At 35.4% G+C, this 23,618-nt stretch overlaps 9 protein-coding genes across 9 annotated transcripts; 3 read left to right on the top strand and 6 right to left on the bottom strand.

Moving 5' to 3' along the window:
- Nucleotides 1–60: 60 nt before the first annotated feature.
- On the bottom strand, nt 61–768 carry BUD13 (Bud13p; the record flags this gene model as incomplete). Its single annotated transcript, XM_449031.1, has 1 exon — nt 61–768. The coding sequence occupies one exon, from the start codon at nt 766–768 to the stop codon at nt 61–63; it is 708 nt and encodes a 235-aa protein (XP_449031.1).
- A 492-nt stretch (nt 769–1,260) lies between these two features.
- SAE2 (ssDNA endodeoxyribonuclease SAE2) lies at nt 1,261–2,292 on the top strand (the record flags this gene model as incomplete). Its single annotated transcript, XM_449032.1, has 1 exon — nt 1,261–2,292. One exon carries the CDS (start codon nt 1,261–1,263, stop codon nt 2,290–2,292), a length of 1,032 nt encoding a protein of 343 aa, XP_449032.1.
- A 395-nt stretch (nt 2,293–2,687) lies between these two features.
- On the top strand, nt 2,688–4,136 carry GVI51_L05797 (uncharacterized protein; the record flags this gene model as incomplete). Its single annotated transcript, XM_449033.1, has 1 exon — nt 2,688–4,136. The coding sequence occupies one exon, from the start codon at nt 2,688–2,690 to the stop codon at nt 4,134–4,136; it is 1,449 nt and encodes a 482-aa protein (XP_449033.1).
- Nucleotides 4,137–4,732: 596 nt separating this feature from the next.
- On the bottom strand, nt 4,733–7,426 carry MPT5 (Mpt5p; the record flags this gene model as incomplete). Its single annotated transcript, XM_449034.1, has 1 exon — nt 4,733–7,426. The coding sequence occupies one exon, from the start codon at nt 7,424–7,426 to the stop codon at nt 4,733–4,735; it is 2,694 nt and encodes an 897-aa protein (XP_449034.1).
- Nucleotides 7,427–9,587: 2,161 nt separating this feature from the next.
- On the bottom strand, nt 9,588–9,965 carry GVI51_L05841 (uncharacterized protein; the record flags this gene model as incomplete). Its single annotated transcript, XM_449035.1, has 1 exon — nt 9,588–9,965. The coding sequence occupies one exon, from the start codon at nt 9,963–9,965 to the stop codon at nt 9,588–9,590; it is 378 nt and encodes a 125-aa protein (XP_449035.1).
- A 3,176-nt stretch (nt 9,966–13,141) lies between these two features.
- ATG1 (serine/threonine protein kinase ATG1) lies at nt 13,142–15,985 on the bottom strand (the record flags this gene model as incomplete). The annotated part of the gene is made up of 1 exon (XM_449036.2): nt 13,142–15,985. One exon carries the CDS (start codon nt 15,983–15,985, stop codon nt 13,142–13,144), a length of 2,844 nt encoding a protein of 947 aa, XP_449036.2.
- A 2,033-nt stretch (nt 15,986–18,018) lies between these two features.
- GTS1 (Gts1p) lies at nt 18,019–19,536 on the bottom strand (the record flags this gene model as incomplete). Its single annotated transcript, XM_449037.1, has 1 exon — nt 18,019–19,536. One exon carries the CDS (start codon nt 19,534–19,536, stop codon nt 18,019–18,021), a length of 1,518 nt encoding a protein of 505 aa, XP_449037.1.
- Nucleotides 19,537–20,682: 1,146 nt separating this feature from the next.
- MND1 (Mnd1p) lies at nt 20,683–21,501 on the top strand (the record flags this gene model as incomplete). The annotated part of the gene is made up of 2 exons (XM_449038.1): nt 20,683–20,685; nt 20,836–21,501. The coding sequence occupies 2 exons, from the start codon at nt 20,683–20,685 to the stop codon at nt 21,499–21,501; spliced, it is 669 nt and encodes a 222-aa protein (XP_449038.1).
- Nucleotides 21,502–22,358: 857 nt separating this feature from the next.
- On the bottom strand, nt 22,359–23,261 carry GVI51_L05929 (C2H2-type zinc finger protein; the record flags this gene model as incomplete). The annotated part of the gene is made up of 1 exon (XM_449039.1): nt 22,359–23,261. The coding sequence occupies one exon, from the start codon at nt 23,259–23,261 to the stop codon at nt 22,359–22,361; it is 903 nt and encodes a 300-aa protein (XP_449039.1).
- Nucleotides 23,262–23,618: the final 357 nt, after the last annotated feature.

Consider the following 23,618-nt stretch of genomic DNA (forward strand, 5'->3'; position numbering starts at 1 on the left):
TTACATTTGATGCTTGTATATTTACTGTGAAAAGATTACAGCTTCTTTGCTCTGTGAATGTTAATAGTCTTCACTATTAGTAAACTCTTGAATTTTTGACTCCGCAAGTTCGCCCTGTCTTTTAAACCACTTTTTTTCATAACCATTTGATCTATCAACCCCATCCCACTTATTACCTGGTAGTATCCCAAACCTATTTTCTGTAGCAGTACCTGCGTATAGCTTCCTACCTAAAGGTGATATCTTTTGATGATTCACGCCTTTATTATGATCAAACTCAGTCGCTGGGTCATTATCTCGTATTTCAGCCGTGTACTTACTACTGATAGTTGAAACACCATCTAGCCCAGCTAGCTGTATTTCGCCCATATTCAATATTCGTATCCTTTCTTCTTGGCTATTTCTTTTGCCAGAGTCACTGTCAAGCGTTTTAGCTTCGACATCTATCTTATGACCCTGCGCATTTCTAAATACTGTCTCGATATTGTGGGTCTTTGGTTCTAATACTGTTCTGGAAGGTGGTTCGATATTGATGCCATTCTTCTGTTTATTCGTCAAATTGTCCGATAGCGGTGCTCCAGGAATATTATTTACACCATGACTTAACCATAGGGATTTCTCAGAGTTATCTCTCAAGGGATTATTAGCATTGCTATTGACATCTTCATTATTTGGTTTTTGAGCTGTTGATTTACTATCTACTTTCTTACTCTTCTTTTTCCTATCGGATGGCCCATACTCCTTCAATAAATAGTCATGCAGTGACATAATAATGAGAAATATGTTCACTTGTAAAATGAAATGTATGAATAATGTATCTGATAAACGGGTGCTATTTATCTATAGAACTGTACAAACATAGCCGGGGTATATATGAGATGAGCAACTGCGCAATTGCTACAGTTCGCCATTGTTTCCAATTTGATTCAATTAATTTTTCACCAAAATTCGATGACCCGAAATTGATATCTGTGAAAGAATTGGTTCACAACTACAAGTGTAGTACCATTGATGGTCATTTAGATTTGACTATAAATCGTTGCATCGGCCATTTGAGTTCAAAATTATATCTTGTGGCATCAATGAATAGCCTTTCATAAATAAAAGGTCGGTAAATGTGTGGAACTTGAATGAATGCAAGTAGAGAGAGAGAGAGAGAACGATATAGTACTGACACGTCAAGGTAAATTATTGATGCTTTAAAAAAAACAATCGGATTGTCTGTCATTCATCTTCTTTCAGTATATCAATATACCAAACATGCCTAACGATGAAATCATAAAAACTGTAACCGCAATGAATGTGACGCAATTGCTTGACTTGCAAGATTTTATCACAAAGACGTTACGTGAAAGGCTCATCAATCCGTCGAACGATTTGAAGTCAACTGAGGATCAACCTAAAGAAGTATTACTACCAAATGAAATACAAGAAGAAGGGAAAGTAGATGGAAAGCCGAAAAACGGAAATTTAGTTACTGTTCTACAAGTGAAAAGAGAAGATAGTCAAGATTCTGATGATTTTATCCTAACACAATTCGATAGCCAAGATGTTGGCTCTGCCAAGAAACAAAGCCAATTTGAAAAAAGCTCTATCAAACCGGAATTTAGTTCACCGCTAAAATTTTCACAGGTTTCAAATGATAGTAAGGCAGACAACCCGCTACCTAAAGAAGTATGTCATGCCAATGGTGGGGATCACTTGAGTATTGAAAAAACTATTCCATTCAAAAGAAGACTAGACCTGGAAAACATCAAAGAATATGATTGGAAGTGGTCTCATCATAATGATAAAGTACAAAATAATAAACAATCTATATTAGATTTTAATAAAAACCCTTTCTCAAAACGACCTTGGATTTTAGAAGATTTTTGTCCAAATTCAAATGCAATTGCAAAAAAAAAACATGAAATTGATTTTGAAAAGTTTCAAAAGAAGGTTAGCAATTTCATAGAGAATAAAACTAATAACGCGAAAGAAAGCGATATAGAATGTGCTAAATATGAAGGTAGGTTGAGAAACATCCATTTTGATAACATGCGAAATAGGTCACCCTCACCTCCAGGATATGGTCGGCTAGACTTCCCAAGTACACAAGAACGCGCTGACGACAAGTCAAAAGCTCAAAGTATTATAAGAGATAAAACATTATACAGGTTCTTGGAAGCAACCAACAATAGGGTCCCACCTATGAAAAGAGAATTCTTATTCAAGAAAAGGGAATTGAATGATGTTGTTGATGATGGTAACTTCGATTGGACAGAAGAAAGCCTCGAAATCTTTTCAAGATAATGCCCTTAAAATGGAGCAATTTTGCAAGTATTAAATGATTATGATTGAATAGGCCTGCAAACTCAAATGTGCCTTTTATTATAAGACAGTATAGAAAGCAATCAAGCGACCGATAATCACGTGACATCAAGTACCTGGAACTCAAGTTGACAATTTTCTTCGAATCTCGCCAATGAGCAAACACAATGCATAATTCATAGTGTCATCAAAATCATGATCAACTTGTAGAGAAGTAACGGCTTTGAGTTAAAAGTGGTTGTAGAACTTAACCACAGGATACTGTTAAATGTTTCAAGACAAATGCGTGGCATAAGTTTATTGACATGAATTTTGGTTATAACACATTCCTGACTTAACAACATAACAGTACTAATAGAGACCTACTACGCTATATTATGGCTGTGGAACTTCCTGGGTACTTTTATGACACAGAAAAGAGAAGATATTTTAAGATAACTAATAGCATTAATGCTTCAATAGAATTGAGTGGCAACAAATATAGCCGGGATGTGCTAAACAATGTGAAGGTCAATTTATTGGGTCAGCAATCCAAAAAAGCTTATACAGATCCTTATAAGATTCAAGATGAATATTTGAAAGATAGATCAATTCGGTATATGGTGGATAATAATGTGCTATCTAAAGGCCAAATATTCAAACAGAGTGAGAGTAGTGCATCTATTGTGAGCACAAATAATATCACATTTCCCTATTCGGATAAGATCATTGCTGCTCAAGACGTTAATTACATCGAAGATGGACTACATCGAACTAAAACGTTATACATTACTAGTGCTGGTCAGATTTTAGAAACTAGGATAGATTCACCCCCAAATACTGCTATTCTACTTTTTCGTCCCGAAGATACAGAAGAATCTACCATAGACCTCGCAAATTTTGAAGTAAGCCAATACTATTTAGGTTTAGTTTTAGTTCATATGGTAGGCTCTCATGGAAAAAATATTCTATTCTGGTCTGTGCAGAACAGAAATGAAACTATTAACTTTAGATCTAAAGTAATAGAAAACAAATACATGACATATGTGACCTTATTAGACCCCAATCACATATTTTATCTATTAGGAAACAAGCTCCATTTTGTGTCTTCTGAGAACTTCTCTTTTGACAATAAATTAACTTTATATCCAAAGGAAAGAAGTTATTGGCGATTAAAAGGTCAAATTACATGTGTAAAATTCAATCCCATTGATAACGAAACTTATAGGATATATGCTGGCTCAAGAAATGGGATTTTGACTTCCTTTATATTTTCAGTCAAATACGGAGTTATGCCAAAGAGCGTACAGACATGGGACCGTCCGGGGAATTTAATAACAATAGTGTCAATGCTGAGTACTAATATAGATGGAATAATATTTGTTTCAGGGTTGACTAATAAGAAGGATCACTCGCAGACCATAATTGCTCTTAACACCAAATCCTTATTGCCAAATCTAACCCATATGCTAACTCTTAAATCTCACTTTCGAAATGTAACTCAAAGTACGGAAATATTTTTGCTAAATCAGCACGAAAATATCTTATTATATGGATGTAAAAGAGGTGTTAGAGTAGAGCCTGATTTTGAAATTTTTAAACTTGACAGTAATTCCCCCATCAATGATAAATCACATCATATTTTGCCAAATCTCAAATTTAGCTCATTGCTTGATAAGAAATATTTTACGTCCCCATTCGAACTTATTCAGATTGTGGGCGAAATTGGGGAACAGAATGTCAAAAAAAATATAGATGATCGCATTTTCATTAAAAGATTATTAATTAAAGTCTTTGCCAAAGTCAGCCATCATAATCAGACATGCATGATTATAGTAAAGTTATAGATTTAATTTTCAACTACATTGATGTCGATGTAAACATATATGACTTAATTGTTCTTCATGTTGTATCTTGGTTTTACATTTTGACATGTATTTATTTTTTATACAATAATATACAACATAACCTATCAATACTTTTAATACAAAGAATTCCCATACAAGGCAAATCATCATTTCCACGATAATCGTAATACATCATAAAAAAAATTACTTCCTGTGCCTCATTAATATACACATGAATCCCAATGCTCACAAAAAGAACTCTCTTAGAATACAACGGTTCAAAATTTATTTATAACTAAAACTCAAACCCTTTTCTTTAGTATTTTTCATTTTTTACATTATCCACATCTCCGATGTGTGTGTGGCTACTTTAAATACATCAACATACCATTAACTACCATTTTTTTCAAATTTGATTAATTAAAAGTTGTTTCAACAAATTATAAGTTCGGTTTTTGCTATAAAGCAAAGCAATATGTGTCTCAGGGTAGCATTTTCGTACCCTTAATATAGAATTTTCTACCATTTTTTGCATACGATTAGCGGTTGTTGTGTCCTGTAGAAGGTTCAACAATTGTAGATGTTCTTATCAATTCTCAATGAAAGCCAAAACCAAACTTTGCTTCATCGTTGTTGTCATTTGTGTTTCCAAAGTTTTTTTGATTTCCCAAAGCTTCATTAGCAAAACCGTATTGTGGATAAGGGCTACTTACGATTCGCTGTTGGCGACTATTATCTATAACTTCGGAGGGATAAACAGAACCTTTGAACCTAACAGGCTGTTGATTTGGGTTTACATCACTAAAAGACCCAATCATACCATTAGGATATAACGTGCTGCTGCTACTTCCTCCACTGGCACAATTATCATTCATCATATAAACTGAGGATTGTGATGAACTTCCTTGTCTACCTACCATGCCTGGGATTGTAGGAGTCATAGTGTTAAAGCTTGTTGGGATATTTTGCTGAGACTGTTCAATTGGTGGTATAAACGGTATCTGAGGGTACTGGGAAATATTTCCTAAGAGGGGGCCACCAACATATCTATTTGAGCCATACCCAGTTGCACTTTGAATATTATGTTGCTTACCAAACATGTCATTGTTATATGGATTTTCATTCATATTTTGCAGCATAGTTGGAGGTGGATAATTGTAGAGAGTATTAGGTAAGGTATTTGTAGATCTTCCATTGAATGTGTTGGATGGTAAAGAATAATGTCTGGCATGTTGTTTGGCGTAGACAGAACTTTTGCTATCAATATTATTGACATCTGAAGAGTAAACTCTGTTACTTCTATTGTTTGGTGGGGTTTTTGAGCTTTGAGCATCTGAGTGTAACTGCTTTTTAGATGTTAGTTCAGTAAAAGGAACCCCTGTAAACTCAGCATATGCTTTCACTTTAAGCTTGATTTTCTTTGCATATGATGTTGTTTTAATGCTAGGTAACAATTCTTTGGTCAGTATGACAAGGTTGCTTATCTTACTTCCAAAATCAGTAGAAAGTTGAGACAAATTGTTGCAGATATTCTTGTTAAAGTCACTTTCCAATTGAAACTTCTCTTTATTAATTGTGCTATAGAAAGATATAATCTTTCCATAATTCTTGATATCAAGTAATGTTTGAAGAGCGTAATTCCCAAAGTTGTCTCTAATAAGAAGATTCAGCTTCATAGTAAAAACATCAACCATTTTTATCAAAATGCACACTGCGGCATTAAATATATCTTCTGTTATAGTAGGAGGTAAAATCAAGCTCTCTAACACACCAGAGTTTCTATATTTTTCGGTATTTTCGGTGTACAAATCAATAACCTTGGAAATGATTGAGAATAATTTTTTCATGAATTTCTCTACTACGTTCGAAGAGAATTTTAAACATGACAATTGGCATATTTCCCCAGAAAGTCTGTTATAGAATTCAGCCAACATATAGAAGTCAAGTTCTTCAATATCTAGCAGGAATTGGATAATGTAATTACCAAACTGATCGTTAATTAGATTTGGCAAAAACTGTACAATCTTAACAGATATTTTGAAAGTTTGTTGAAGAGTACAGACACTGAGAAGCTTCTGTAGCACACAGCAGCCATGTTTGTGAGTAGAGATAGCAATTATATTATTCTGATCAATGATGGCCGCAATAATAAAATCAAATTTGGAAGCAGGAAACTTGAAAATACACTTTTGAATTACATGGTTCCCATTTAAATCGTTGATCAGTGTGACTACTTGTCTGATCGATGTGTATTCGTTCGAAAACCCCTTCACAATCAGGTTAATTTGCTGTTCATCATCTACAGTGTCGATAATTTTTTGAAGAGATCTCGTACCATATTGATTTATGGATATTTGGAACACATTAGGATAAATTGCCTCGATCAAAGCCGTTCTTTGATCAGGAGTTAGAAAATCACAAAGTTTTTGAATCAAATAGTTTCCGAACGGATCTAGAATGAGCTCAAGAAAATAAGGTTTGATTTGATCATACATAAGATCTCTGACTAAATTTGATTCTGACGGAGTCTCCAACTTCTTTTGCAAAAACCTACACCCAAATTGATCTGTTGCCAATTTAACATAATCAAGCTCCTTAAGTGGTGTATTTGATATATCTGTCATATTAATTGAATCAGTTTCTACATCATTCAATTTATTGGTATATTTGGCTTTAGTTTGGTTATTTGATCTATTATTTTGAGGCGTTTTCTTACCTTTCATTTTTTCATCCTTCCCTTGCCTGCTATGTGAAACGGTTCTCTGTTTATCCATACTAGAACTGTTTAATTTTTTGTTATCAGCAAGTGTCATTGATTCCATTTCAGGTACAAGTGGTGATACAGTTATATTAACTTGGTTTACCGGGGCCACTGAATTAAGATGTGGTTCTAGAACATTTGAGTTATCTGCTAAATTATCGACAGCATTAGTAACATCAAAAGATATATCAAATTCATCAATCAGAGGTAAGTTTGGTGTTATATTATGGGAATGACCATTCAAAAGTCCGAGAGACGCTGCTTGGGAATATCCTTGTAATTGTTGCTTTTGCTGTAAATCTTTTTGAAGTAAACCTAAGGGAGAGGTTTGAGTTGAAGAGCTAGATGTTCCTAATGAATCTATGGGTGTATTGGATGTGATGAATTGATTAAACACCGACAGATCTAAAGAGTGCGTTTTTTGATGATTTTTCTTATTGTTCATCTGTCCTAGTGAAGGCGGTGTAACCGGTTCTATCAGGGATTGTATCGAATTAATCGATAGATGAGGTTGGTGATTTGACGACATTCCTTTAATAGTTTACGACGTGTATTTTGTGGATCAAGAAATGATAATTACCTTACAGGTTTTATTAGCGTCAATTGACCAAAAATAGCAAAGCCTGTGGTGATAAAATAATATTCTAAACTCTTGTTCGTAGAGTTAGTTTGAAAATGTTAAAAAAACTTCGATGACTTTTAAGTATAAACTCTTGTAAATATCGAAAGGTGTCTGACTAATACAACAAGTAGCAATCAGACTGTTTTTGAAGTTGAATGAAGCAGACTGAATTTGAAAAGTTGTCAATTGTAGTAAAGCTATAGCCTTGGTTCTTTTCGATACTTTATAGCGAGTAATATTATTATTCTCCAATAATAACGAATTGTATGAACTTCTCACTGGAAAAATGTAGTTGTTACACGGAATATGCAGTAATAAGTCGCTGTGATATTAGGTTTGAAATATCTCAGAAACTAAAAAAAATAATAAAACCAAATAGAGTGCCGTATAGTTCGAAAAACCCCAATTTATAGAAGTTGAGTTGATTTAATGTAATTGAAACAAAGAAAAGTACAAGTGCAAATGCCACGAATAATGCAAATTTTTGAAGAATAATTTAATTTTAAAACTAGGAGGATGTAAGTAAAACTTAGAATTTGAAGGAAGCAATGTAACTTTTTTAATTTAGGGTCACTACGCCTTACTGTGAATTCAACTCTAATTTATCGATTCTTAGCTAGATCGTAAATCGTGTAATTTATAATTGATATTCAAATTGAAATACAGGAGAGCAAAGGCAATTAAGTTATGATCAAAAAAGAACTCAATGCTCACTTAAAATGTTTTGGCTTGGGCTAACTATGAATATCTGTAGACCAAAAACACTATAGCAAATATTGTGTTAATTGATTACTATGGCCTGATAGCTTCTGTCCTTTCAACAAAAAAGTTGTTAATCGATCGAGACAAGTACGGCACGAACGGACCCACTGTAGATTATATTCCAACGATTGTAAACTTCTTAGTAGATATAACTGCAAGTAGATCAAATCTTGCAAATCAGTTGTTGTATGGTAGAAAGACTAATGAAAAGCAGCGGAGAATTTTAAATCAGTTACAGACGGAATAAGACAGTGATCTAAAGGTATCGGTATGCAAAATATGATCTTTGTCCTACTTCCTTGATTCTCCTAGGACCTTTTTTTCTTCAGCTATTGGCAATAGAAGAAGTGTGTTAGAAGGAAAGATAAAACTTTTGTCAGACTTCCTAACTCTCTCAATGATTTTTTTGTTAGATCTTTTGTGAATAGGAGTTGTTAGATATCTTTCCAGTACTAGATTGTAATTGTGTTTTTTTTTTTTGGTATTAGCTTCAACTTAGAAGAGCTCTAATGAATAACCCTCCCTTTTCAGAAAATATCTTAATGGTAACTCTTTAAATTTATGATCTCAATCTAATACTTTCTTAGAACGATGATGATCTCCATAACAGATAGTGAACTTTCATGAATTGGGGTGAAAATATATATACTACGAAAGAAAGTATATAGTTTTGTAACTAAAACAGTTCTTATAAATGATCTTTTACAATATTTGCCATATATAAATTTGGGATAGATGGATCATTGGATAGGGCGCACAGTATAATACCGCACAGTAAGAAAAAACCTGGATCCATTTGTAATTGCAATAGTAAGAAATTCATAAGTAGTTTTGTGAGAGCAAGAGAGGGAGAAATTGGCTGTGGGCCAGAGCATATACTAAATCCAGTAATTTTGTCAGTACGAATAGTGTGAGATTAGTTTTGGCATCGATGGCCTAAAGAGCTTGCCCTCATAGACAGAGATCAGAATAATTCTACTGAGCTGAAACTATGATAAAATGTGATGCTGTGTTAGGGTTAGGAGAATAGGTAAGGGAGAGAATGAGTGGGAGGTCTTGAAAAAGCATGGAAGGGAAGGGGGAGGAATCCCAGATAGAGAAGGTCACAAAGCTAGCAGATAGAGGCAAGGGTTGAAAACGGGATGATCAGATGTAAAGAGACCCAAGGCAAATAAAAACCTCTTTTCCCAATGTCTGAGCAAGAAGAGAAAAAAAAGCAAGATTCTACAAAAATAAAATTCGTGTTGGCTAAGATCCAACAGTGGGTGGGACATCCCTAGCACAGAGTACCAAACAGATCAAAAGGCTAGGCAGCGAGCAAGGACGAAATAAAGAGGCTGCCATACCGTTTCAAAACTACGTATATGAAATGATACTGTATAGGAACTATAGGTGCGAGGGTCAAATTAAATATCTGGACTTTAGGTCTTGCTACCAAACGGAAAAAAATTAACACTATCCAAAAAATCATTAGTGGACGAGAGCAGTTAAGAAGAGCCTTTCGCTGATGCCTAGTATTCTCAGCACTCCTATTCAATTGAATAGGGCTCGTTTCTTTTAATAGTGGGAGCATAGTAATGATCCAAGTAATCCACAAATGCGTAATTGTTAGTGGAAGTGCTGTTGTGGGAGGGACTAATGCGCCTTTTTCTTCTAACTTCCGGCATCTCCTACTTACTTCCATGGCTTGTGAACGAACAAAGAGGGAGAGGGCTTTTTGAAATGTGAAAGTGTAGGTGTACAAAATAGCATAATAATAGTAGTTGATTCATATTGTGAAGATTCCTGAAGGATCCGTATGGAAGGAATCAAAGAAATAAAATAAAATATGACGAGAGTCCGCAGGAAACAGTTTTCCTTCCCAATTTTCTCAGGGAGTGCACAGGAAAAAAAAGAAAGATACTATATTATCCCAACAAGAAAAGAAAAAGTAAAACTGGACTTTTTTGCGTGCAATTAGTACTGTGGACAAAGTTTTTATGTACATGGCCCTAATATCACATTACAGCTGAGAAAGTAGACTGCTAAGGGTAGCTGTTGAGCTTTAAGCTCTACCACCACATGTTAAGGACAGCTTTTTGTAGGAAATAGAAAGCTAACCGTACCCTAGAAATAATGATCTCCCTGGTGCATGATTCTAATGCTGCTGAGAGAGTTGAGCAAAAACTTTTGAAGCCCTAAAATTTCAAGTCACTGCCTTGCAGGAGTAACTTTAGGGTTTTAATGGCTCTTAGTATTAAAATTTCAGTTTTTCATACTCAGTGCTGGGTGGAGTAGTCTGATCCCGTGCTATAATGTGGTTTACAAGTTTACCACACAAAAGAATTCAACTATATGGTTTCATAGACTGTATATTATTATTAAGGTATTCGCAATTGTGATGTAAAAAATTTTGGAAATCTTTGAAAAGTCAGCAAAGTATTCTTAAAGAGTACATCCACAGCTGCACAGTATCATAATATCGGTATAAGAGCTGGTCGCTATAAGTATGGAATATAAACCTCATAGCCTAGTTAAGCCCATACAACTGTAAATCGGAACGACAACGTATATCTTCGGTATCCGTTCTTAATGTGGAATGACCGGCCAACGACGGAAATGAGGGGAGGGTATGCATTGCTTCCGCGGGGAGTCCCTTATAAATCAAATGATACGAATAAGCCCCTGCATCATAGACAAAATTCTCAAATAATTGACACGCAAGAGCAACTTTAACAGTAATATATATATACAAATACAAATGTCACATTTTAAAGTCACTCTCTTTGGATGAAGGTGATTTCTGTATCTGGCAAGTATGGACAAATTTCTAATTTTTACTTATAGATGACTATTTCGCAGTAGCTGCGCCTGGCAATAATTCAAAGCAATTCATTTTCTGCTCAAAGATGATGAAAACTTGTGTTTTGATTGTAGTATCTTATCTTGCACTAGAGCCGATCATTACAGTAATTAGCCACCCATATAATCCAGGATCAAAGCTATTGGTTTCGTACATGTCGTTAGGTCTTATCATATAATGTTAAGCCCTAATGATGGGCCTGTCTATTTTTATAGGTGTTGCTCCGAGCTATTCATGGAATCATTAAAGGTGTGAAAACAGAGGTGTATGATTTCGTTTACAGTTAGATGATGTACGTCATTTAACCCTAACGCCAGCTAAATTTAGGGTCTAAAAAATAACCTAACCCTATTAAATGCTTAAGAACCTAAAGAATTCACTAGGTTAGTAAAAAAGGCACTTTCAAAAATCAAGGTTTGGTTGATTTTAGTACAGTTCTATAAATTTTATGTAGAATAATACATTCAATGATAAGAAAGAACAACTAAAGATCAGATCTTATGGTCATTGAATCTACCAGACATAAAAGAGTTCTTTATTTTTAAACTATGATTTTTAAGAAACTTCTATTATACACAATGACTTCCGTATTGTTATTGTTGGAAACATGATCAGCAATTTTTGATGGAAATAGTACCAGGCTTTTTATGTCACATATAGAGACATTACGAGGGTTTTGGACTGTCATTAAAAAGTATACAATTATAAAGCTAAAATCAAAGGACAATTGGTAACATTATGGTTTTTTTATTTTTATAGGAATATATGGAACACAGGCAACTAACAGTGTGATATACAATCAATAATAATTCGGCTGATTGAGAGATTCATTAGATTTTACCCCAAAATAGATGACAGAGTAGGTTGAAAGTAATTTGTGGAATTATTTTAAGATGAATTAATTTGCATAAGACGTCGCTAATTCGAATCTTTTAGTGTTGACCTCTTTGGTATCTTTTAAAAGCACTGACTTATTGGTACAAGGTTTATTTCAACATAAAATCCCAAAAATATCTTACATATGAATGAGATAAATTTGATTGATATTTTTATTCAAGCGAAACTAAAACATTATTTGTGTGTCCTATGGAGTTATAAGTTTACAAGCACGACCAAAGTACGTCCACTAACGCGTATTCTGGGATGACTGTTATTGATATCAAAAGTTGTACTAGTTACGAGAGAGTTAACCTAATCATATGTAGTATGACATTGGACGTAGAGGTTTTGAAAAAAATATTACCACAATTATCATGTATTAGTGTCCAATTGTTCCAGATAAATACTCATTTTCAAACCCTTTAGTCACATGAGGACATCTAATACGGTACATGAGATTTAACGGCATTAAAAAGAAAAGAATCTTTGAATGATTTACGTATATACCTTTGGGATTATCAGTTCAAATCATTGTATTTAAAGAGATCTTTTTATTACTATAACAATTAAGTACTACAGCCTATTTGAAAATCAGATAAATATCTAGTTATTAAAACCTTAAAGGAGTGTTTGAGGATATGGGTGACCTTGTCATAACTATCTTTGAACTATTAGTTAAAAGTATTTAAATAACTTTTCTATTGAATATTTTTAATCTTTTACTTATTTCGCTTGTACTTTAAATTCATAATTCTACAGTAGTTGGGATTATAGAGTATGTATGTCATCAAGTGGTCGTAGGCAAAGAAACATTCAGAACTCATACCTTTCATGTTTTGGTCAGTCTTTATGTAACGTTACGAGCTTAATACCGTACTTAAACGCCTTAATGTTGTTTTTTCCGTCTTTTAAAAAATGGAATTCGTAAAATTTTTATATCATTATATACCTTGATAATTATATATATAGATTAGTCAAAGGCTAGAAATTACTTTATACGCTATTGGATGTACATTGGGCTTTCAAATAGCATTATTCGAAGATCAAAAAAATTGACAACTAGTAACTATTATCAGAGAATAAGTCTATTTTTAGGTTATTGTAAAACAACCAATTAATGCATCCCTTTTGGATGAATCTTAATATTTTGCCATTTTTTGGCGTAACATTTTCAGTCTATGAGATATGCTTTTGATGTACTTTCCAATAATTATCTTATCCTCAGAATCTAGAACATCGTTGGTATCTTTCAAAAATTCATCATATTCGTCTTCTCCTTGGTCTGTATAGGGAGAGTTTTCGAGTGATATAGTCAGCATCCATAAGCTTGTCGCATATGCTAATTCACATATGTGCAGATTTTGACCTTGTAACTCCAAGTTGGCTGCATATTTGGATATTTCAAGAGCTCTATCATATAGCAATTTTTCAAGGTATACTTTCTCGGCTACATTATCTTCATTTGAATCATTACTAATTTTGGACTTCGGACTTTGATTATGCGTTCCAGGCTTACTATTCTCATATTCTTCCAGTTTCATCCTTAAAAAGTCTGTTTTATCTAGGCATTCGTTGAATTTTTCTCTGATCCATTGAACAAGAATATTTAGCCTCAGTGAACAAATCTTTTCCTGACAGCTATACCACCACTTTGATGTAATTTTCATAGACTGCGCAAGAATCTGTAATGCCTTCATATACAAAACAATTGCCTCTTTGGATATGGAAATAATTTCAGCTGGAAGTAGAGTTGATGAATAAGAGTTCGTTCTTTTAGAATTATTTGAGCCTTGTGAAGAAAAGGAGAATCTCTCCTTATTAAACGAGTTTCTCTTGTTATAACTGTTGCGGCTACTGTCATTTCTTAACCTATATCTAGTATTAACTGTCTCAGAAAGAAGAGTGTTAGACAGATTTTTTTGAACATCTAACTCCTCATCGGAATCCTCATCAATGACTGGATTACTATCATCACTTAAACGCTTTTCAAATTGAAGCGCAGGTGAGGCTCGTATTACCGCCTGTGGTAGAGGAATGATTTGAGCATACTTTACCTCGGCATAAGAATACACAACAAATGCCTTAGCTGAAAGGGATTCTAAAATCCTTATCACTTCATTAATTCCTTTGGCATGATCTACATTAATAAGTGCTGGTTGATTCAATGTTTCTGTATGCAAAATCAGATTTTCAGTAAGGTCGTAAAAAATTTGCGAGTTTAGCAAAGGTTGAGTGTAATTCGGTGACGTGGAATTAGAAGTTTGATTCTTGTTGGTTTGTGCTGAGGATCCAAAAATCCTAGTAGATGCAAGACCAAGGGCTCTTGATAACGCATTTGAAGGATTCAAAGAAGAAATAGATAGTCTCCTTTCAACTAGGGATGCTCTTCGCGAGCTTGTTCCCCCACTCGTAGTTGATGGTGCTCTTTGTAAATTTTGAATATCATTATGAGGTTGATGAACCTGAATATGCGGCTGTTCTAAAGTTTTAATATTTTGATCCTTTACCGCTTCGTCATTATTCCCGACATTTGCCTGCGCAAGATCGTCTGCCAATGAATTTACCTCCACTGCTTTTTTTTCAACAACAACATAATCACGATCTAGACTGGAATCAGATTTTCCTGAGAGATTGCTTTTATCCAATTTATTAACCCTAGATGAATTTGAACTCAATAAATGGCTTATGTTTTTGTTTGTTAATTTTTCATCACTGCCGAGTTGCTTTGCTGCAATCAGCTTTGCTGCAAGTTTTTCTGGATCTATCATTTCATTTTGATAGACTTCAGGTGCAATATTAACGCCATACTTCACTCCTGTTTCCATTTCTGTTTCATCCTTATAAGCTTGGTCTAACATTGGCTCCTGCTTAGATTTTGGAATAAATTCAGTATCTTTCCTAGAGGATACACCCTTTTGATTTCGTTTTTTTATTAAAAACTCGGATACAAACATATTACTTTCTTGTAAGTCTTTTGATTTCGACTCAAGCTCTGTATTTTCGTCTACTTCGTAGTGAGATAAATCCTCTGTAACAATTTTATTATTGAAAAACTCTTCAAACCCTATTCTCTTCGCAGGGTCAAAAGTTAACAATGAGCAAATCAGCTCCTTTAACCCATCCTCAACTTCGCAAACTTCGGGAAAATTAATTTCATCATGTGCTCGTTTGATTTTTTTGAACAGTTCCAAATGATTAGAAGCAGTGAAAGGTGGAACACCACAACACATTTCAAATAGGACAGTTCCAACAGACCAGAGATCAGCTTTTGCATTATATTTCTGATAGTTTAATATCTCTGGCGCCATATATAATGGAGAGCCACACAAGGTTTCAGCAAGTGAGGTACTTGGCAGAAATCTTGCAAACCCAAAGTCTGCTATCTTTAGTATCGGCAGATTGTATATCCCAACATACCCAAGCTCATGAAAAGTTTTGGAGTCACGGTAATTAGTTAATGGTGTTGCCAGCAACAGATTTTGGGGTTTTATATCTCTATGGACAAGATTTTTTGACCGAAGAAACTTTAGCGCTGATGCAAGCTGTTGCAAGTAGCATACCACGAAAGCCCTATTAAGTCCGTTATGCTCTTTGCTCGGAGGTGGATATTTATTGAAAACGGTTTGTAGCAATGGGTGATTATTCTCTAATTCTTTTCTCTTTTTTATTAAAAATGTTAGATCTCCTAAAGCACAATAGTCCATCACCAAATAAAAGTCAGTGGTAGTTCTTTCACAATCTATCAGACCTACTATATGTGGATGCTTTATCTTTTTTAAAATGGCTATCTCTATCTCCAAATTTTCAAGAAGCTTTTTGTTCTTTAATTTACTTCTTGCCACTGCTTTGACCGCTATGTGGCTTTTGGGATCAGTTGTAACATGCCCTCGGTAAACGGTGGCAAAGGATCCCTTCCCTATTTCTTTCTCGACCACATATTTACCGTCCTGTATGCGAAATCTATCCATCTTTTGGGAGCTCATCTCGAGTACTAATTTTTAAGACCTAACTAGCAAATCCGTTATAATTCAAATTGTGAACTTTATGCTATATTGCTTTTGGATAACAATATCTTGCCTCTCGTATGCGGATGAAAATCCTTCAACTTTATTTACAACAATATAATTCCTGCTGCTATCAAGCCAGTAAGATGTTCCTGAATGCTGTGTTTTAATTAAAAGCCACTGTAGTAATCGAGCTCTTAGTAGAATCACATATACAATATCTAGCTGTCTTCTTAAAGTCTTGGTTACCTTGATCAATGATGTTTATTGATATTTATTGATTTTTCTGTGGGTGCTTTTTTAAAAGATCAATAACAAAACTGAATCTCAAACACCAAACCTATGATGTATATTAACTATGAGCAGTACCCTTTTTTTTTCTTTTGAGATGTCCTTAAGCGTGCTCTCCGTCGAACTCTTTTGTGGGATACTTCTTTAATATTAAAGTCGCGTTGATAATCAAAGTGGCACGTTTACTGAAACTCAAACGCTCTTAGTTTTTATATGTCTGACCGGCTATCTCTTCTCAAAACTGTTTTTGACACCTGCTAACCTGATGGGTTCCTGAAATGTTAGAAATGCCGTATCTTCGCTTTTCGCTCTATCACGGAAAAACAAACCAGTAGAGTTTGTAGAGCGAGAAAACGAACGCCGATGAGCCTTATAATATGTACCTGGTGTAATAGCTAGCAAAGTTGTGTCTCTAAAACGAATCCAGTATCGTAAACAGAACTACTCAAAAGGTTGTGTATAAAAAAGTTTACCGTATTTATCTTATTTATTTGCCTTTTTAGGCTCTTCAGCAAACACGCTTGTCCCTGAAAACACTATTCCGGTATTAACTCTCACATACACGTTACTGCTTTACGTTTGAAAATAAACAGATGGGGTTGGTCTAATCTGTTTTTGCAAACGTATATATACTTGATGGCACCTTTATTTAATAGGTTATACACCCTTCTGAGATGATATTCTATTATGTATGCGTGCTTTTGTTATTTGGTTTATCGGAAAATACAATGATAGCAGCATTGAGAGAAACATGAGTTTGACTCACAGGCATTTTCTGGGAAGAGAAACAGAACAAAAATGATCTAGGGTTACAATGGTGGCGTTCTTGCTAATTTTCAGAATGACATAACGTATATGTTACTATTTTGTACAAACTGTTCACTGAAACTCGTTCATTCTACTGTTCACATTCAAATAGCCCCACTATCGTGCCATCCTACAGGCAGTTTTGGTTTCGATGATTTCACAAGAATAAGGGCGGATCACTGTACTCCGGAGGCAACACGACTTAGCAAATAATGAACTACCGGGTCCAGCTACGTACTCTCTTGTTTCTGCAGGATAATGGCATTCCTATCCTATAGTTCAGGGAGAGATATTGAGTCATCGGTGCATATGCCACACTAACCTCTCTAGGAAACCTCGTGGTTTACAAGTACATCAAAGAAGTAGAAGAAACTGAAATCAGAAACCCAGAAACAAGCAAGGGCACAAAGACACTGTGCAAAAACCCATGCAAGCGAAAGAGACAAGGGTGTAGGTGCCAAACAAAAAAGAGACCTACCATTCACATCTATCACAACGATACAAGGAATGCTCTATTGATCGGTGCAATCGCATGTAACTTGCCTCATGCGGACTTGGAGAAGTTTCTACGTTTCGTGATAATGATTCCTTCTCTTATCAGTTTCTCATAGTAGAATCACTTTTTGAATGTCGTGTTTTTAAGGGGCACAATGTTGCTTTCGCATTTCACTACGACACAGCGCACCATATCACCGTGCAAATTCATACCGTGCATATGATGCATTTCGTACATGCTGTTTTGATTATCGATCAGCGTATCAGAATTCAACTATTAATTAAGAAACAGCATGTTTTAATGTGCCTAGAATAGAATATTAACATATGATTGACATTAGTTATTAAAAGTTTTTATATATATTATTTTTTTTTGAGGGTGGAGGGAATAAGGCTAATAGTAATTTACTAAATGAAAACTACATATAAAATCCCGGGTTGTATTGATTTGGATAAGTAGGCTGCTGCTGTAATTGCTGCTGCTGTAACTGCTGTTGTTGTAACTGCTGCTGTTGTAGTTGCTGTTGTTGTAATTGCTGTTGTTGTAGTTGCTGCTGTTGTAGAACCTGTTGGTACTGTGGCGTATTTGGCGTTATTTCAACAGGTGTTGTGTACTGGTCAGGCTTACTATACAGGTTCATAATTGCATTCTTATCGATCTGTGGTTGAACAGATTGCTGAGCAAACCCAGTGGTTTGCATGCCAGCAGGTTGCATCATTGGGACACTCCCAGTCATAGTTTGAACCTGGGTTGGTATCATGTTAACTGACCCAGTGGCATTGAATTGCATCGGTACTTGAGATCCGATCCCGGTCATTGTTGGTTGTACACCTATTGTCTGTTGTATAGGCATTCCCATTTGAGGTTGTGATTGTTGTTGGAATTGTTGGCCTTGACCTTGGACTGCAGCCATGTACTGCTGCTGGTCAACATAAATCATGTTTGTAGCTGGGTCATAATATTGCTGAACTGACCCATCAAATATGGCTGGTTGTGGTTCCTGTTGTGATGTGGGGTTTACCACACCAGTACCGTCAAATACGGCAGGCTTGGGACCAGTCTGCTGAGGTCTTGAAGGCAATGGTGGGTTGCTGGCCATTTGACTACTAGAGCCTGACATGTTATTAACAGGGCTGTGTACGTTGGATCTACTTGTTGCTCTTGATAGAGGCCGATCTTGTTCGCGTCTATTCAGATAATCAAGAGCACCGTTAACATCCCCGTGACTATATGTTATAGCATCAATATTTTTCTGTTCGTTTGTAAAACCTAACTCCCGCAGTTGTCTTAGTTCCCTACCATATTTGCTATAAGCGAAATCATGCTCCGAGATATGGGCAGAAGAACCACTCCTATAAAATGAGGAGGTGCGGCTGCGACCACTTACACTCCTACTTCTGCTTCTACTACGATGACGGGGCATACCATAATCATCATAATCATCGTTATCAAATCTAGCAGTAGATTTTCTTCTACCATTACTCCGAGACCCATAATCTGAGGGCATTATTTGATCGTTTCTGTACTTACCTATGATGTATTTCTCTCTAACAAATCTTTCGACAGCACTTTTATCCTCATCTCCATCGAAAGGAAAAGGTTCATTCTTTGGGTTCCATTTCCTCATGTTTCCTTTATTACCTCCAGAAGAGGCCACAGAGTCTATGTCCTCCGCTTCCCACCTCTCCATGGACAACGATTTCACGTTGGAGAAGATACCACTCTCCTCATCTGGGTCAGTCCCTAGAATCTTTCTATGAACAGAAGCACATCTGCCGCATAAGAACACGCCTAGGTTTGTAGAACACCATGTGGGCACGGCTGAGCCACACTCACCACACCTATTGCCATTTTCAGGCGCATTGACAATATCTTTCAGTTCTCCATCAATATTCGCATCAAAAGCAGACCTCGAACCCGATCTCTTAAATCTCATTACTTTGTTGCTATTTTTTATTATGATGTATCTATAATGTCTGCCCTAGACCTTAAGCTTCACAATGCACTTCTAAACTATATGTTCGAATTCTGTTCCTCCAATATTTTGGAAAAAAGTTCAGTGCATGCAACTGTATGTTCCTTGATTTACTTCACAAAAGAAGATTTACAAGCGTCATTACGAATTCAATATATATACTACAGTAGATGTCAAAACTCCAGGATATAAAGTTTGCCCTTTATTCACGCATTAACGCAGTGCGATTCGATTTCCTCCGTTCTCCCCCCCCCCCCCCCCAACAGACTAGGGACGCCTCTGCCCTAGGCATCCCACGTATGTAAATTTTTCTTACAGAAGAATAACAATATACGCTTCGTTCAGTCCTCTCCCTTCTTCGTGGGACCCAGGATTTATCTACTCTCAATTGAGCAGTCAAAACTCTACAAGGATATATGAACAAGAGATGGCCACCGGACAACTACTAACCAAGAACGGAATTACGTTATTTATACACTCTGTGTGGGTCAGCCTAGCATATTTTTGAAAGATAGAAAAAGGAGTTGTATTGTGAACCATCTCCGAGAGCAGCACATAGCTCGCAAGGTCAGTCAGACAGAGCTTGAGTGTATTCCCCTTTGCTCGCTATCTCCGTCTGAACTTACCAAATTTGCAAAAACTCTCAATATTCTTGCCACTGGAACGGGAACAACACCTCAGTACATAATACAGGCTGTCATCTTTGGAAGTGATAATGAGTAAAAAAGACGCAGATTATATAACCTATCACCTTGGAAGAGAGGCACAGCGTAAGTCAGTTACAGCCCTGGCCATTTCTTGATAAAACCACAGATCCAGGTCATTACCAGCATCTCTACCGTTTGCCTCAGCAGCATTTATATCTTCTTTGTATTTCGATCTCTATTTCTGATAAAAACAGCTTTCGAGCCGTACCAGCCGTGATAGGTAGCCTTCTACTCAAGCATGTGACTTTTTTAGGTTTCGTTATTTATTATATAGTATTTTGTTAATACTCTGCTGGGCGGGCTGGTAGGTTTCCAGATAAAAGAGCAAGGCTGCTTTCTTCCCTGCTAATGTTTGATGAATTTTTTAACTGAGGCTCTATTAAACTAGTAGTGGTGCAATATGGTATGTGTTTATATCCGTGAAGATGTGATTACCCTTTTTAGAACCGTTCTTTACTAACTTAGCCAAACAAAACACATTTCTCCAATTTAAAGTTTTCATTTCATGAAACTTTTCAATCTTTTGAAATGAAAAGAAATGGATTTTCAATAGGCTCCTAAGAGGCAAGTTATTACAATTGAGCAGAAAAAAGCTTCCATCCTCAAATTCTTCCAGGATGATTTCGCATTCTATAGCATGAAAGATTTGGAGAAACTGATACCAAAGAAGTGTGCTGGCGTATCTCCAGTAATTGTTAAAGAGCTAGTTACTGCAATGATTGAAGAAGATGGTGTTATTTCCTGTGAAAAATGCGGCCAAATTAACGTGTACTGGTGCTTTAAAAATCAAGTTGTTAACAAGATTTATAATGCCGCTGAACATCTCAAAGCAGATAAATTAAAAATTCAGGGGGAGATCTATTCAACGAATGATATCTTAAATATTACTATTGCTACTACAAGACAGGAAGAATTTGAAGTGGATGGAGAAAACTTTAACAGAAACAGACTCCTAGAATCGAAAAGATTATTAGAAAAAGCGATAATACAAAAACAAAGAAAGTTAGAGGATTTGGAGGATATAAGATGGGATTCACATAAAATCATTGATAAAAAAAGGGAGATAAATAGTCTCATCTCAATGATTGATATAGCAACAGATAATATGGAACTCCTCGTTGTGTATTTATCCAAAAGAAGTTGTTTAGAGTCTTCTCAGATAAGACAGGAGCTTTCCATCCCCAGTGAGTTTCAACAGTATGAAATGATAGCATTGTAAAGCCAAAAATAAGTTGGCCCTATCACTTTTTTGTTTATATGCTGATTATTAACATACGCCTTGCTAAAATATCTGCACTAACTCCATATGTATTCTCTACTTTAGTTCATTTGCTGAATGCAGATCGCTCTTATACGCGTTAAGGCATACTATGTCATATATATTCATTTTTTATGAATCTCTTTATGTTTGTTAGTGATACTATCGCGCACCTTAATCTAAAGTTAGCCAATACTTTTATTTTTGCACTGATATATTTTTATCTATAAAATGTAATAACTGGAATAGTGTGAACAGTAAAAAATTAATATATTAAAGGTTTTAAGCTACTAATCGAATATTTATTAATAAATAAACTTTTAGTATGATATAGCAATAAGCTGCATTGAGAAGGACCCTACCTTCAGGTCTAAAAAAACAGCGAGCCAGCACAATAAAGTGTGGCAAGCGCTTTTTGAAATTTCCGATAAAATTGTAACCATTTGATCATCATAATTTGAACTGATTGTACTGTAAGGTATCAATAAGTAATATGAATATAACCAAACCATCTTTGATAATTTTTGCAAATTAAAAGTAAACTGAAAGAAGAAAAAAATAGCCCAAAAAAATTGAAATAAAAAAAGTAAAAAACGTTGTCCCCTGAGAAGCAATAAAAGGAATAATTGTACTCCATTTGTTAAATATATTTCAATTATTCATTGATATCCAATGAATAGATGAAATAAAAAAAAAAATATTGAAAAAAAAAAGTGAAACCAGTATTGAGGATTTTCCCTCATGTAGGATTGAATATTTGGAAGCAATTGATGCAAACACAAAGAACATTTAAACGATTTAATAATTCATTCAAATGCCTATTTTAAGTCATCTTCATTAGAGTGAGCTGGTGTAGTTTTCTCAGGTGCTGTTGCAGAAGAGGAAGTACGTCTTTTATTTGGGTGTGGGTTGTTGTGTGTTCTTTTGTGTTGATTAAGGTTGTCACTTCTGCTGAAAGACTTCAAACAGATGTCACATGAGTATGGGCGCTCCCCCATGTGTAAAGAGCTTACATGTCTCTTTAAGTGTTCTTGTCTCTTAAATCGTCTTTCGCACATATCACACTTGAAGATTTTGGCGTCATCAAAAAGCAGAGATGGCTTCCTACCTCTAATTTTAGGAATGGAGCCTCTATTGTTTTGTGTAGCCGTTAGCGATTTTGATCTCTTCTTAGATAAGCTAGAGATCGGTGTGGCAGCACTCGACGCATAGTTGTTGCTGTTGTTGTTAGTGGAAAGAGGTGAAGCGTTCATCGAGCCCGAGGTTGGTGAAGGCACAAACATGTCTGGGTTCAAATTTAATAGATTATTCAGATCGATAGGATCAGCATTCTGAATTTGGCTGCTCACCTCTTCATTTATATGTAGTGGTGAAGGTGTTGCATTTTGTAGGGAGCTGTTCTTTTTATAGTTGCTATTGTTGCTGAAGTCAAATTGTGTGAAATTGAACTCCAGAAACTTTTCATTAAATAGTATATTGTCTTGACTTGGGGTCGTGACAGTTGTGTTTGTAGCGGTAGTGTCGGTCGAGGACAAGTCCATATTTAGCGACGACATATCCAGCATGTCTGATGCAAATAGTGGAGGTGAGGAAAATGAGTCCTTCGCTTGTTCGTATTCATCCCCTGACGTAATACTCGTGTCTTGAATGGCCAATGTGGCTTCTGAACTGTTTAGAAATTGATCAAATAGCATCATTTGCAAATCTAATTCTGTAGACATATTTGTTTTTATTATTTCTGTTTCTTAGACGATAAAAAATCACTTCGGAACCTTAGAATACAACTTATTTTTTTTATGATATAGTACCGAAATTAAATTATAATAAGCGGAACTAATAGGTAAAAAAATAACAGTGGAGTAAAAAATATTAGTCAAATTAGAGTGTGTTTTTCCTTTTTATATTAGAATAGAAATAGTGGTTAAAAGTGGAGGTGGGAAGATCAGTTTCAGTGTATTCACCTTCGATTAATCTTTTGCTATTATAGGTTGAATGCAATAAGGATGCATATAGTAGTATCTGCACCAGTTTAGAGTACTTATTATTCGCAAAACTTGGAAAACAATGGTGAAGTAAAA

The sequence above is a fragment of the Nakaseomyces glabratus genome, chromosome L (genome assembly GCF_010111755.1).
Source record: "Nakaseomyces glabratus chromosome L, complete sequence".
In the NCBI taxonomy this organism is placed as follows: Eukaryota; Fungi; Ascomycota; class Saccharomycetes; order Saccharomycetales; family Saccharomycetaceae; genus Nakaseomyces; species Nakaseomyces glabratus.